The sequence below is a fragment of the Opisthocomus hoazin genome, chromosome 6, assembly GCF_030867145.1.
Source record: "Opisthocomus hoazin isolate bOpiHoa1 chromosome 6, bOpiHoa1.hap1, whole genome shotgun sequence".
In the NCBI taxonomy this organism is placed as follows: Eukaryota; Metazoa; Chordata; class Aves; order Opisthocomiformes; family Opisthocomidae; genus Opisthocomus; species Opisthocomus hoazin.
In genome coordinates, this window is record NC_134419.1 from 28,366,615 (window position 1) to 28,380,228 (window position 13,614).

The 13,614-nt window shown below is 39.1% G+C and overlaps 1 protein-coding gene across 1 annotated transcript; it reads right to left on the minus strand.

The window, feature by feature from the left end:
- Positions 1-500: 500 nt before the first annotated feature.
- RGS21 (regulator of G protein signaling 21) lies at positions 501-3,555 on the minus strand. Its single transcript, XM_075424096.1, has 4 exons — positions 3,544-3,555; positions 3,077-3,158; positions 1,657-1,823; positions 501-704 (listed from the first exon to the last, which is right to left on the minus strand). Exons 1-4 carry the CDS (start codon positions 3,553-3,555, stop codon positions 501-503), a joined length of 465 nt encoding a protein of 154 aa, XP_075280211.1.
- Positions 3,556-13,614: the final 10,059 nt, after the last annotated feature.

Below are 13,614 nucleotides of genomic sequence, written 5' to 3' on the forward strand. Positions count from 1 at the left end.
GCTGGGAACATTTGTTATAAAGCAGCTGCCTATTTCTTAAATCTACCATATTTTTACTTCTCCTGTTTTGAACGTTTAAAAGAGGATTTTAAATTTTTTTACAAATAAGATGATGAATGAATGAGTAAATGTATTCAAGTCCCCTAAAACGAATTTATTTCTGAGGCCATGCTTCTAAAGAAAAAACAGCAGCAACCCAGAAAACCAAAACATTCTGCCCAAGTATGTGAAAATACTTGGTCAAATAAAGCAAGCAGTGGCAAAATTATCAATGGCAAATTTCTTTACTGAAAAGGTAGCTCAGTGTCTTAGCATATTCCATCCTCTTTCTTGAATATTTTTCCACTGTTATTAGAAAGTGTGATGTACATATTATACTTTAAAACAAGCTGACAAAGGCAATTCTTAGATGTGGTTTGTACAGTTGCTTTAATAAAATATTATCTATCCTGAGCTGCAATGGGAAACATATAGAAATTCAGAACCCCTCAGGTATTTTCTCACAGAAAGGGCAGCCATCTCTTCTGATTTCTGTGCTGTTGCTTCTTTACTAGTTCTTTGTACGCTTCTGACCTTAGAAACCTGGGAAAAGAGTCCTTTGCCATGAGGCTGTAGATTAACCTCTGAGCATCATCAAAGCAGCTGAGGGTGGGCTCAGAGATATTCTGAGAGATGTGATTTTTGGTATGGAAGTCAATATTAATCTGTAGGAAGAAAGAGAAGGCGTGAAACCAACGTCAGTTTGATTGGAAAGCTGAGGTCTCTTTGTGTGCAGCCCGCAGTCTGCGTTTGAATATTTGAAATACTCTGATGCAAATAAGCAGAAAGGTCACCCTTTATTTTCTAGCATACTGAATTTTTAATTTTATTTGGCACTTAAATAGATGGCATCACTGAAAAAAAGAAAAACGAAAATCTTGCTTCAGATTGTCTCATCTTTTCTTTTTGCCAAACTAAATCTTATGAAGTACCAATTACCAAAGAGTAAATGAGAGATGAAGGTACTCAGCATAGTTTTAGGGTTTGGCCCTATGTAGGATTCTTTATTTTTAATAATATATAAGACTGAAGGCCATTTTATTACAACATGGGGACATTCAAAGCATGCTCACTATCAAAGGCAAAAACATCAGTGTTAAAGTTTCTTAGGGAGTAGAATGTGAATAATAATTAATTAGCAATTTGTTCCTTCACAGTAAGCATTTTTTAAATTCTGATAAAAATGAATGTTGTGATGGAAATTTTTGCCAGTTTGTATTTTAATTTTCAGCATGTCAAAAATACCTGTGCAAAAGAACAGATACAGTCATTAACATTCCAATGTACTGGCACCTAAAATACAGAGGAAAGGGTGCTTATTGCAGTAAAAATGGTTAGAGAAAACAAATTATATTGAACATATATTTCCTTGATTTTAAGGTAGAAATCTCAGAAGGTGAGATAAACCCATGCTCTGTGTGAAGAATGTATTTAAGGTATAAACCATAAGAGGTCTTTGCTTGCTTTACAGAGTTCCACAGTGTTTTCTACCTGGCAAATAATTGACAGGAAAATGGAAGTATAGACATGTTGAACTGCATTTTCTGGGCGTTTGGGTCTGAACTATCCACTTGTTCCCATCCTCAGTACCCAAAGTACATGCAAAAATCTATTTACCTCCTTTGGAGCATCAGTTTGTATAAAGTCAGAATAAATCTTTTGGGCTTTTGAGATGATCTGAGTGGAGGACTTGGTTTTCTTGAAGTCCTCGCAAGCCAGCCAGAACTCCACATTCTCCTCACTGAACTCCGACTTCAAAAATGTCCTAAAAGCTGCCAAGCCGTCTGGGGAAAAAACGTGTGAGGAGATGGGTAGAGGAAAACTGAAAGGCTGCTGTAGGTTACACCTATATATATATACACACGAGTATATGCAGTGTAGGTAGTGTAACTGATGTGTCTGGTATTGTCTTGCCTGTCAGCCAGCAGCTAGTCTGAAGAAGCTGTTGTGGGAGAAATAAATAGTAGATTGAACTATCGTGATGATAGGGTGACTAAGAGGATTCTTTCAGATAGATACTAACAGGGGAAGGCTCCCAATACCTGCCTGCCATGGTCTGGTCTCTCCAGCACCGATACGCTGGTCGAAAGGGAATCCTGCAGATTTTGTTCTGCAAGAGGATTTATAGCGACTAGGAAATTAGGGATCTAAGGCTGACCCTGGTCTAAGAAGCAAGGAGAAAATGAAGTCATATTGTGGTAGTGTGCTCCTCTCAGCGCTGAGGTTAGTTTGCCTAAACAGCACTTCCATGCCCTTTTGAGTAATGATTTATACTTGGATGAAGATACGGACTCTTTATTAGTTTATTACTTTTTTGTTTGGCTTTTTTTGCACTTTTAAGAGGAAAAAATGAAACAAAGACAGGTTTGTTTGGAAGAAATTGTTTTAAAATTAATCCAAATCACAAGCTCTTAGAAAAGAAAGCTGACAGCACGCAAATTTCGTTGTGTTAGCCAAGTTACTGCTATACACAAATGGTGTGGAGTCACCCCAGGGTCCAGGCCACAAAGTTACTGCAGGAAAACAGGGCAGAGGCAAGGAAATTTTTACATTGCCTGTGGCTTGGGGTTTCAGGTCAGTAGGAATGGGATCTCTTGGAGAAGTGACTTTGGATATATTGAAAATAATCATTTTTTGTTTGACTAAAAGTCAATATATAACACATGTATTTCTTTGTAATAGAAATACCTAAGCAAAGAGTTTTGTGGGTTTTTTATCTAAAAAAAAAGAAAACCAGAACCGTTGCATAGAGAGTTTAACAACCATTATCTTCATAAAACAAAACTCTTCTAGAGCACTTCTGCCTCCTTAAACATCCCTTAAGCGTTGGCCAGAAGGTATACTCTGTTTGCAGCTCGGAGAAACGTGCCCCCTCTGCCTTTCAGCACAGCAGCTCAGGTGCCCCCAGCAGAGGCTCTGACGTGGTTCAAAGCTCATGGAGAGCAGAACTGGAAAGCAGGGTGAAAACCTAACAGCGATGTTTGTGAGCTGGGTTGACAACACATTTTTTAAAAAATATTTTTCACTTACTGCTTACCTTTGTTAGCTAGTAGCGCATCCACAGACTCAGACCAGGCCATTGTTTCCCCAGCGTTTGACCTGTGGAAACAACATCTGTCCTTGAAAACAGCGTTGTGATCTTTTGGCTGGGCAGTCTGTGGTAGCTAGTCTATGATTTGGCTGTCTCCTGGAGGGAGCAGGGTCAGTAATTCATGTTATTCTATGCACTGAATAACAGAAAGTCAACAAAAATTGTGACACTTTTTTTTGAGTATAGAGAACCATACAGACTCATAAAGCACAGCGTTATTTGACATTGGCAACTTGATTATTCATCCAGGAGATAATAGTTTTGCTTGTATATGGTTGAACGAGAATAAAAGCATAGGAGAGACATTAATGTTCTAGAGCGCATACTGAATTTCTTCTCAAGTACCGATGAATTGACCATTAATTTATATGATAATTTTTGCTTGGCATGTGTAGAATTATCTAAAACGCTACCATCATAACCATGGTAGGATAAATGGGCATTATTTCAGTTTCTCAGTGGTATAAAAAATTGAGTAAATTCATAATTTTGGCTCTCCCTTTGTAACTTGCTGTAGGCTTCTGTTCGAAATGAGATGCGGAGCTAAATGGACCCTTACCCTTCCAAAGCCTGAGTGCTCTGAAGACACTCCAGCTGGGTCAGAAGCAAGGCTTCGTGTCCAGGCTAACAGAGGGCAGCCACACGATCCGACAGGCAGAAGGATGTCGGGTAAGGGAATTGCACGCTAAATGCATGGCATACTTTTTCCTTCTAATTTGTAAAGGATGGTCATATTCTATTTACTCCATGAATACATAGATAAAAGAAATCTGTCTTTTATTCCTGCAAATTATGTTTTGATTAAAATTACCATTGTGCAAGCTTTGAATTTAAATATTCCAGCAAAGAAAATGAGCCTCCTTTGTCAGCATTATTGTTACTGCTTGCACTTTTTGTCACGAAACCTTGGAAGAATATGATTTCTTGAAAATGAACTGCTTTGTGGAAATATCATCTAGCCATTTAGCTCATTGTTTGTTTTAGAATAAGGAATATAATTCTTCAACAAACCTTGGTTCAGTGATTGGTAACTGAATTTTTTTAAAATAGTTTTTTAAGGAAGATTTTGGGAAAATAAAATTCAAATCTTACAAATGTCCTTGGCCAAAATTTTTGAGGTAGAAATTTCAAGTGTTAATTGGTTCTTCTTGTAACAACTAAAGACAGGTAGTAAAAGATTAAGAACTTTGTTGAGCTGATACCCTATTATTTACTTGGAACAGACACAGTAAAGAGTTTTTTTCTAACCTATTTTAATTTTTAGTAAAATTAATGCATGTTAATTTTTTTTAAACATAAAAGTTTAAAGGGAATGAAGAGGTAGGTAATAAATAGATCAATATCCCATGTTGCTTTTTTTGAAACTGTTACATTTTATCCAAATAGTGGAGATGTATTAACCAGACAGAGGGAACCAACTTTCTAATCCTCTGGTTGTGTATCTTGTATAGGTTACGGTAGGCGGGGGGATTTGAAAACGAGTTTACGTTCTACGTAAATATAGCAGTCACTTGACATCTTGGCAGCTCTGGAATGATTTGTGTGCGTCTTCTCTCTCGTTTGGTGATAAGAAAGGGGACATTGGAAAATAGGGAAATATTCTTCTGTGTTTCTGTGCAAAATCAAAACAAATTCCAGGATTTCTGATGGAAATAGAAATTTTATTTTCTGACTAGACCCTGTTTCCATTTGAAAAACCTCGCAGTTTCATTTTCATGGAGGTTAGTCATTCTGTACTGAAAGTTTTTTCTCGGTTGGCCTTTCTGGTTTCAGGCAGGTGAGCTCATGGGGTGTAATTCTTTCCTACTTCATGCCTAGGTCTTATATTCACATCCCTTAGGGAAGACAGGAGTTCCTCCAAACTAAAACGAAAGCAGGTTGTCCTTGGCTCAGCAAGGCACTGCAAGCCACAGACACTGTCCACAACACTGAGGGGTGGGAAAGTGGGTTGAATGGAAAACAGGGTGGAAAAGGTTCTGCTAAAACACAGCACCTGCCTGCCCGTGCCGTGCTGCTCTTTCCACTAGTGCTGTAGGAGCATGGATTCGCAAAGCTGACAAGATGCCCATCCATCAGGAGAGAACTTTAAAGTAACCTTTGTTTGTCTGTCTGACCAAATGGTGTTTGAAATCACCTGTGGAAAGACTTTTATGCTGACTATTGACTTTCTGCCACTGTATATATGAACTTAAAAAATAGATATTTTAGAAGCTAAAAGGCTCTGGACTCTGGTAAATGGACCAAACACTTTTATTCTGTATAAAATATTACAGGCTTTCTCAATTTACAAAAAAAAAAACACCCTAGAATTCTGTAAAAACTATTTTATATTCCAAAGGGGAACATGAGAGCTCGACTGTCAAACCCTGCTCTGAAGTAGACAGGTTAGTTTGAACGCTGTATTCCACAGCCATTTCTCAGCACCACCAGTAATGGTATTTTCTAATTGTGAATCTATAAAGACATCATATGATAGTATCACCATATTAGGTAGCTGTATTTACAATTGTTATAAGAGATTGTGGCATTGACACCTTTACCAAGCAAACTTTTTTCTATCTGTCAGTTTACTTGTATCCAGACTGCAGAAAATTATGTTTAAACAAAAAGAATAAAATTATGCATATTTATACGTATCTATGCACACCTACATGAGGGAAACTGGAGTGCAAATACAGTCCATCTGCATTGAAAACACAAATGAAAACTGAATGTAGCATTATGTAGTACTTTGTGAGACAATGTGTGCTGATGGGATTAATCAGCAAAGAACTTGTTTTAGTAACTGTAATAAAATTTTATCAAATAAATAACAAATTTTCAGGTTCAGTAAATATTTACTAGCTCTTTTGTCAAACAAAAAAGCAAAATGAAAGACCAGGATGAAACACAGCATGAACCTAATTCTGCTTCTCTTCCTTGTGGGTAATGTTATTTGTTTTAATATTTACTTATTGCTCAGAAATTATCTCACTGACCTCATGGGATTTACTTGAACGGGAATGGCAAGCAGAATTAACAACAAGGAATCAAAATAATCATATCCACTTTAAAGGGGGAAAGAAAAAAAAGGCTGTCTAGATTATTCAAAAGTGAATCCTCTCATCCCATAAATCTCCTACAATTAAAACAGCCATAAACGACGACTCACTCCCCTGGCATTTTTTGTTCCACTGTCTGACTGTCACAGGTAGGGCAGAATTTCTTTTTCTGACTGATCTTCAAGCTGAAGGTAGCGTGACAGCGGGAACAATACTAGTAGCATGTGAATAACCAAAGAGTACAATGCAAATTGACAAACTGTTTTTAACACTTCCTTTAAAATTATTTCTTTCAGAGAGAGTTTATTTTTTAACAGTGGCTATTCTAACTTAATCTACCACAAGTAATTTAAATTAAAAATTATATATATGCAAATATCTCTCAAGACATTGAAATTTTGAACAACATCTTAACAGAGAAATCTTCTTGGGATTTTTCTCATTGACCATTTGGCTTACTAACTGTGGAAAAGAAAAAAGGACAGCAGGTTCAGTGCACATAACTAGAAAATTCTTCACTGTAATTATTTACTGTCATATTGTATCTGTAAAGCTTATCCATCACTTCATATGTCCCGAAGGCCTAAGGCCCTTGAACCATTGTTTCTTTTGTTTTTTCATGCAAAGCTTCTCACAGTGGGACCAAGGAGTGCTGGGGTGGCCATCATTTGCATGATGATGCTGTTACAAATAATGGGATCATGCAGTATGTGGTAATTTCAATGCAGTGATTTTTCCTGATGTTATTGATATTTCATTCTATGTGCCATCCTCCAGGAGCATCGCTCTGCCCCAAAAACATTTGTATGTAATTTTGTCCTTTGCTCTTAATAATTATTTTCTCCCCAGCTCTTATCTTCCTCTGTACGCTCCTTGCTGTCCCTTGCTCCCCTGAACAAGCAGGCTTATTGACTGGCTTCTTGCCTGCCTCCAAATCTCATCCTGCTGCCTCATCCTTTGCTCGCCCTACACAGCTCCCTGGTTCTCAGTGTCCCTGCTTGAGATCACAGAAACACAGAATGTTAGGGGTTGGAAGGGACCTCTGTGGGTCATCTAGTCCAACCCCCCTGCCGAAGCAGGTTCACCTACAGCAGGCTGCACAGCACCTTGTCCAGGTGGGTGTTGAATATCTCCAGAGAAGGAGACTCCACAACCTCCCTGGGCAGCCTGTTCCAGTGCTCCATCACCCTCAAAGTCAAGAAGTTCTTCCTCATGTTCAGACGGAACTTCCTCTGCTTCAGTTTGTGCCCATTGCCCCTTGTCCTGTCGCTGGGCACCACTGAAATGAGTTTGGCCCCATTCTCCTGACACCCACCCTTCAGATATTTATAAGCATTTATAAGGTCCCCAACTGATAAACAAACTTCCACTAGTTCAGGAACTGGGATCCAGATGTCCCAACCTGTAGAGTAAGGGATTTTTGTCTTCTCAGTTAAAATATTTTACACCATGTACAGCAGTCTCGAGTTTAGGTCCCACTTGATTTTCCTATATGGTACGATCACACAAAAGCTGCCTCCTGCCTGACTGAGAACAGTCTTTCTTATTTTAGCTACGTCTGTCATCTAAAGTAAGAAAGAAAACCCCAAGCACCACGTGCCACATTTTGACTCTAGCAATGATAAGGGTTTATTCCTTATCCTCACCTTCTGTGGATCTGTAAAAGAAATTTCAGGCCAAACTATTGGATGAACTTCATGTGGAACCAGAAATAGTGAATCTGGCTGATAGCGCTCCAGAAAGTTGGAATCAGGTGGGAACAGATATAGAGAGGTGGGTTACTCTGGCCTGGCAGACTGTAAATACCTACAACCTGAATTTTCTAACAGTGAGGTTGTCTCTTTGTCAATTACTGTTGAAATAGTACTTTTTTTTCCAAATGTTAGGTTTGTGATTGCTGATCTACGGTTTTCACATAGCGAACAGGAGGTTCTTCTGCAAATATGCACAGGCATTTACATGCGTTACTATGTCTTGTTATTTTTAGGCAGGGACTTTGCTTTTAAGTGTCCTAGGTTGTCACTGAGAGGCAGCCAAGACTTTGGAGCAGTTCAACATAGGTGCTGAATTTTCAGCCAAGTAACAAAATTCTAGTTAAAAGCCTGATGCAAGTTGCCTTCAGATTTCTTGGTGCAATGCCAGTAAAGTCAGAGCAGTTATGAGGACGGAGAAAACACCAAATTAAGCAACACATCATTCTTGGATGCTTCCATTCATTTCTTCATGGTTACCCTGTGTCTAATCCCAATGATTATACTACTCACCCATCTTAGAACTGTGATTATAAACTGACTTATTTTACATTTCTGAAGAGATAATGTCGTTCGTGTTAGATAATAGTCCCATTAACTCCTGTGAGACTATTTATGAGAGAGAGGGTTGCAAGATCTGTGCGTATTTTTTTGGTAATCACCCAATAACATATTTTTTTAAAAAAAGCAAAGTTCCAAACAGTGCAGCAGATGCATTTTTAAACATTTCTTGCTAATTGCCTGATGTCTGAATGATAGAGACATGACCATCTCTTGAAGGTTTTCAGTGCTGATAGATATTTTTAAGTCAGTCTTAGCAGCCACAGAAGAATGCTAAAAGCCACAGGTATACTGGCACTGAGAATAACAAGATGGATACAATCTGATTGCTCTTGCATTTTATGGGGTACTGACCACAATTCACAAAACCACAAGGAAGCAACGAGGGATTTTCACCATTGTATAACATGCTGTTCAGTGAATGCTTAGTCTACATAAGCTGACTGTATTTCAGGTACGCAGCAGGTAATGGGGTGGTTATTATCCCAAGTACACTACCAAAGTTAGGCACAGTCACCTCTTCCCATAAAAAGTAGCTAGTAGTATTGTCATATACTTCCTCTGCTTGGAACTTAATAATTTCTGGAAAAAATGTCTAATATTTTACTGAAATTTCGTAAGGAGAAAAAGTAATCTTAGTATTAAAACAAATGTCTCAGCTGCTTGTGCAAATGTATTAGTTCTTCATAGTAAACTGTATCAAGCAAATGAAAAGAAATATGAATATGTCCTAGAGGTGGGCTGGAAACTGCACATAGGATTATTTTTAAACCTTTTGGAGACCTGGATCCAGCTGATGCTCCTGATGCCTACAGCTTCAGTTCACTAACAACCCCAACTGGACTTGCAGAGGAGCTCAGGCCCTTTTCTGCTCAGCTAATTTCAGTGTATTTCAAAAACATCATCTGTGAGGCCTCTGGCTTAACGTCTGAGGACACAGTTTGAGGACTGTGCTGTGGGTTCTTGTTTTGAGTCCCCTGCTATTAACAGGTCATAGGAGAGCTAGAACTGTAGGAAGGGGAATGTGGATCTAGTGATTGAACGTTTCCTCCTTTGCCAACATTACTTGCTAAAGACTGTAGATTTATTAAATATTTAAATCTCCTGAACTTTTAGGCTTACTTCTTGGCTTTTTACTGATACTCATCTTTTATTCTTTAGCCATCTTTAGGCACTAGTTTCATGGAATTATCTTCCTTTATGAAAAACTATTGGCTGTTTAGGCGAATAAGGCATCTCATTTTTTGTTCCTCTGACCCACATCTGAGCTAGATGCTGATCTCAACAGACAGTATAAAATAACTGTTCATGTTCAAACTATTGGTGTACTAACTTAAGAACTCACTTTCATTTATATATGGTCCTAAAAGGGTTGCTTTGTACTCACCCGAGTGCAATGTGAGAAAAGGTCACCCCCTCCAGTAGCTGTTTTGGTGTGCTGGTGTTTCCCCTGGATCAGGTTCAACACGTTATGGCCCTTCAGCACTTGGCCTCTGTTAAATCCATTCAATACCCAGGTTTGCTTGGGTAGCTTTGTCTCGTATAGTGTAACCTCAGCAGAAAAAAAGTTAACGTTCTGCTGGTCCAAGCAATTTAAGCAGAGACATGACTGCGTTTTTTACGTTGGGAAAAGCCAAGATGCACTGCTGGCATCCTAGTAACATGGAAATGCCTGTCATACGGGATGCAAATACATTTTAATCACAGCACTATGTAAATGCCTACCTCCCAATAGCACCACACAGCATGGTCAACTCACAAAAATACGTTTTTTCCATGTGAATAACTCCATGTGTCTTCAGTATGCTGCAGACTTATTTTGCATAAGAAAATGAGCTGTTCTTTTCCACCCAAGCAAAGTATGCCCTTCAGGTAAAATGTTTTTATTTCACGAACAATCTGTCAAAATGTTTTACAGCATTCTGGGCTCCTCGTGTACAGGATTTCCAAGTACTATGCAAACTCTAAACCTACATTAGAAGAGAGCTGGAAACAATTATCAAGAAAATGTGCAACTTTGAAGATTCTCACTTAGTACTAACTAGCAGGTTATTTGGCATAGCTCGTGTCCTGGATGAAAACACTACTATTTACACAGCATCAGACTTCACAAAGCTTCATACAAGAAAACTTCATCCAAGAAGCCTACATAGCACAAACTTATAGGATCAGGTTATGACCTTTTGCTTGGAGTCAGATATAAATTGCACCAATGCAAGAACATACGAAAGGTAGCCATTATGCCTCAGGCAGCTCTTGAACTATAATTCCCAAGATCAGTTGTCTCGATTAGTGCCTTGGGGGTGGTCTGTCCCAAGCCAAGCTGTGCTCGGAATGAATGAATGAATGAATGAATGAATGGGTTAACCAATACACCAGTGTTCTTGGTTACCTCTTTCTGTAAATGACTGCCGGACTCTGACTTCTCCAGCGTGCCCACACCCAAGTAATCTGGGAAAAATATGTGTATGATGTAGGAGAGCTCCTACTGAATCCCCACTGCGGGGACAGTCCACATGAGGATTTAATCCTTAGAAGCCTTCTCTTCCTTAAGGAAAAAATGGAATAGAGTTAACTGCAGAAATTTAAAATGCGTCTGGAAAGTTGGAAAGAAACAAGAGTTTCTAAAACACAAGCAAATTGCACAGTGAAGAAACAACAGTTCAGGGTTGTCCTTATGTTAGACTTCAGCTTAATCTTCTGTCCTGTTTGAAAACTCTAAATTGAATTCCATAGGATTGTATTTCATGCTAGTTAATTTTAGTTACGTTTCATAGAGAAGGGAACGACAAAGGCTAGACTGTAAATCTTGGCATCTGAGAATCTCTTGTAAGGAGACTTATGAGGAGGTTATGTAAACGGATGCCTTTTAGAAAAGGAGAGAGGGAGCCAGAGGGAGCTTTTATACGACCAGCCCTAAATGATCAGAGTACGAAAAATAGAAGATGACAGAAAGACACTAGCAAGAAAAAAGTGAGAATGGAAGCAAGCTGGATGGTGTATAGAGGAAATACATATTTATCTTCAGCACAGAGCCACGTAGGAGCTTAAAGGGCATTTGACTAAAATGCAAAAAACAGAGCGAGATCTAGGACAGGCATCTGAGCAAGGCAGAAGTTTATGAGCATATGAATTACTGAAGAGAGGAAGAGGATTTTATGCAATTCCTTTTTTCTTAGCTGAGGTCTTTTGAAGGTATGCATGGAAAGGAAAGGGAACTGCATTCAAAGCAGTAGTTAATTAAGACAGGCTGAGCAGCTAGGGACAAAAGGAGAGAAAAATCACCTGCTTTTTGCGAGTCACTTGTAAGCTGTAGCATGTAAAGGCATGCAAGAGCCACATTACTGATCGCCTACTTTAGTGGAAGATAGAAATCTATCTTTTTCTTTAGAATCATAGAATCATAGAAAGTTTTGGGTGGGAAGGGACCCCTAGAGGTCATCTAGTCCAACCCGCCCACAGCGAGCAGGGACACCACTAACTAGATCAGGTTGCTCAGAACCCTGTCCAACCTGGTCTTGAATGTTTCCGGTGATGGGGTCCTCCACTACCTCTCAGGGCAACCCGTTCCAGTGTTTCACCACCCTCATTGTAAAGAATTTCTTCCTTATATCCAGCCTAAACCTACCCTGTTTTAGTTTAAAACCATTACCCCTCGTCCTATCACTGTTGTCTCTACTAAAAAGATTGTCCCCATCTTTCCTATAGGCCCCCTTTAAGTACTGAAATGCTGCAATCGGGTCTCCCCGCAGCCTTCTCTTCTCCAGGCTGAACAAGCCCAACTCTCTCAGCCTGTCCTCATAGGAGAGGTGCTCCAGCCCTCGGATCATTTTTGTAGCCCTCCTTTGGACCTGCTCCAACAGTTCCATGTCGTCCTTCTGCTGAGGGCTCCAGAGCTGACTGCAGTACTCCAGGTGAGGTCTCACCAGAGCAGAGTAGAGGGGCAGAATCTTAGATTTCATTCCTCTTGTTTCTTGTTGGTTCAAAAATTAATGAAGTTGTCTTTTGCACAATAACAAATGCCAAAAGCTGGAGAAGATAAGTGTGTCTGTGTATTTCCATCTCCCTCAAGTGAAACAAGGACAGCAGATAATAATTCAGCTTATTCAAAGCGTCGAATTAGACCTAAGCATTGAAATAGGAGGCAAACCTTTGTGCTATGTAAGTCAGCAGATGATTTCGCTGTACTTTGGGTCTGGAGACTTCATGTATGTAAGGAGTAAAGTGAAGTGTTTATGTAGGGTAAATTATTACGTTAGCAAGAGAAGTATTTGGAGAGCTCTTACTGAATGCTGAATGGCACATGCCAACCTAAAATGCTGCTACATAAAATAATCATCACTACTCTAAGATTCTTGCTATAAATGTATCTGTGCAGGGCTAGCCTGTAGTCTGATCAATCCTGTCCAACTCAATCTTGGAACAGCATCACAGACTTGTACTAAACCTATGCTTCGTTCATCTTCCAGAATTACAGTAGAGCACTAAATAGCAGAGCACTCATTTTCTCTCACTAAAAGGAGCCTCTTCTAGAAAAACCCCTTTGCCAGATAAAATGTCATTTTAGTTTATCTTTGTGCCCTTTGCCTTCCTTTCTCTGAATTTATCTTGACTTTCTTTATGCAGTAGTTCCCATGGCATTCATCTGCTGTAAAATCAGCTACGGTTCATAATTATCTTTGAAAAACACACATGCATAAATAGCTACCAGGAATATCTTATTTGTTTGTTCTCATTATAAAAGTCATAAGAGAGACTAGCACTGTCACTACCACAGACTGATGTTTTTGAGTAAGGCCTCCCTGGAGATAAACAACATTTTCCACGTGTCTGGGAGACGAAACATAGGGCACCTGCTGACTTCTATTTATCATTACAGCCCCTTTTGACTAACAGCTGGTTTTTTCGCTAAGAAGGAAAAGTCTTACTTAAGGTACTATATTTGTCATTTGTTTGGACTTTGAAGCAGTATTAAATATACATATTTTTTTCATTTATTTCGTCCATGGTAGGATTAAAGGTGCAGATTCTCAGCTGGTATGAAGGAATATAATCACACCAGGGGAGAATCTGGCTGCAAATGTGTAGGTCTGTGTTGCAACAGACCCACTGCTAACGCGCAGGTGGGTTT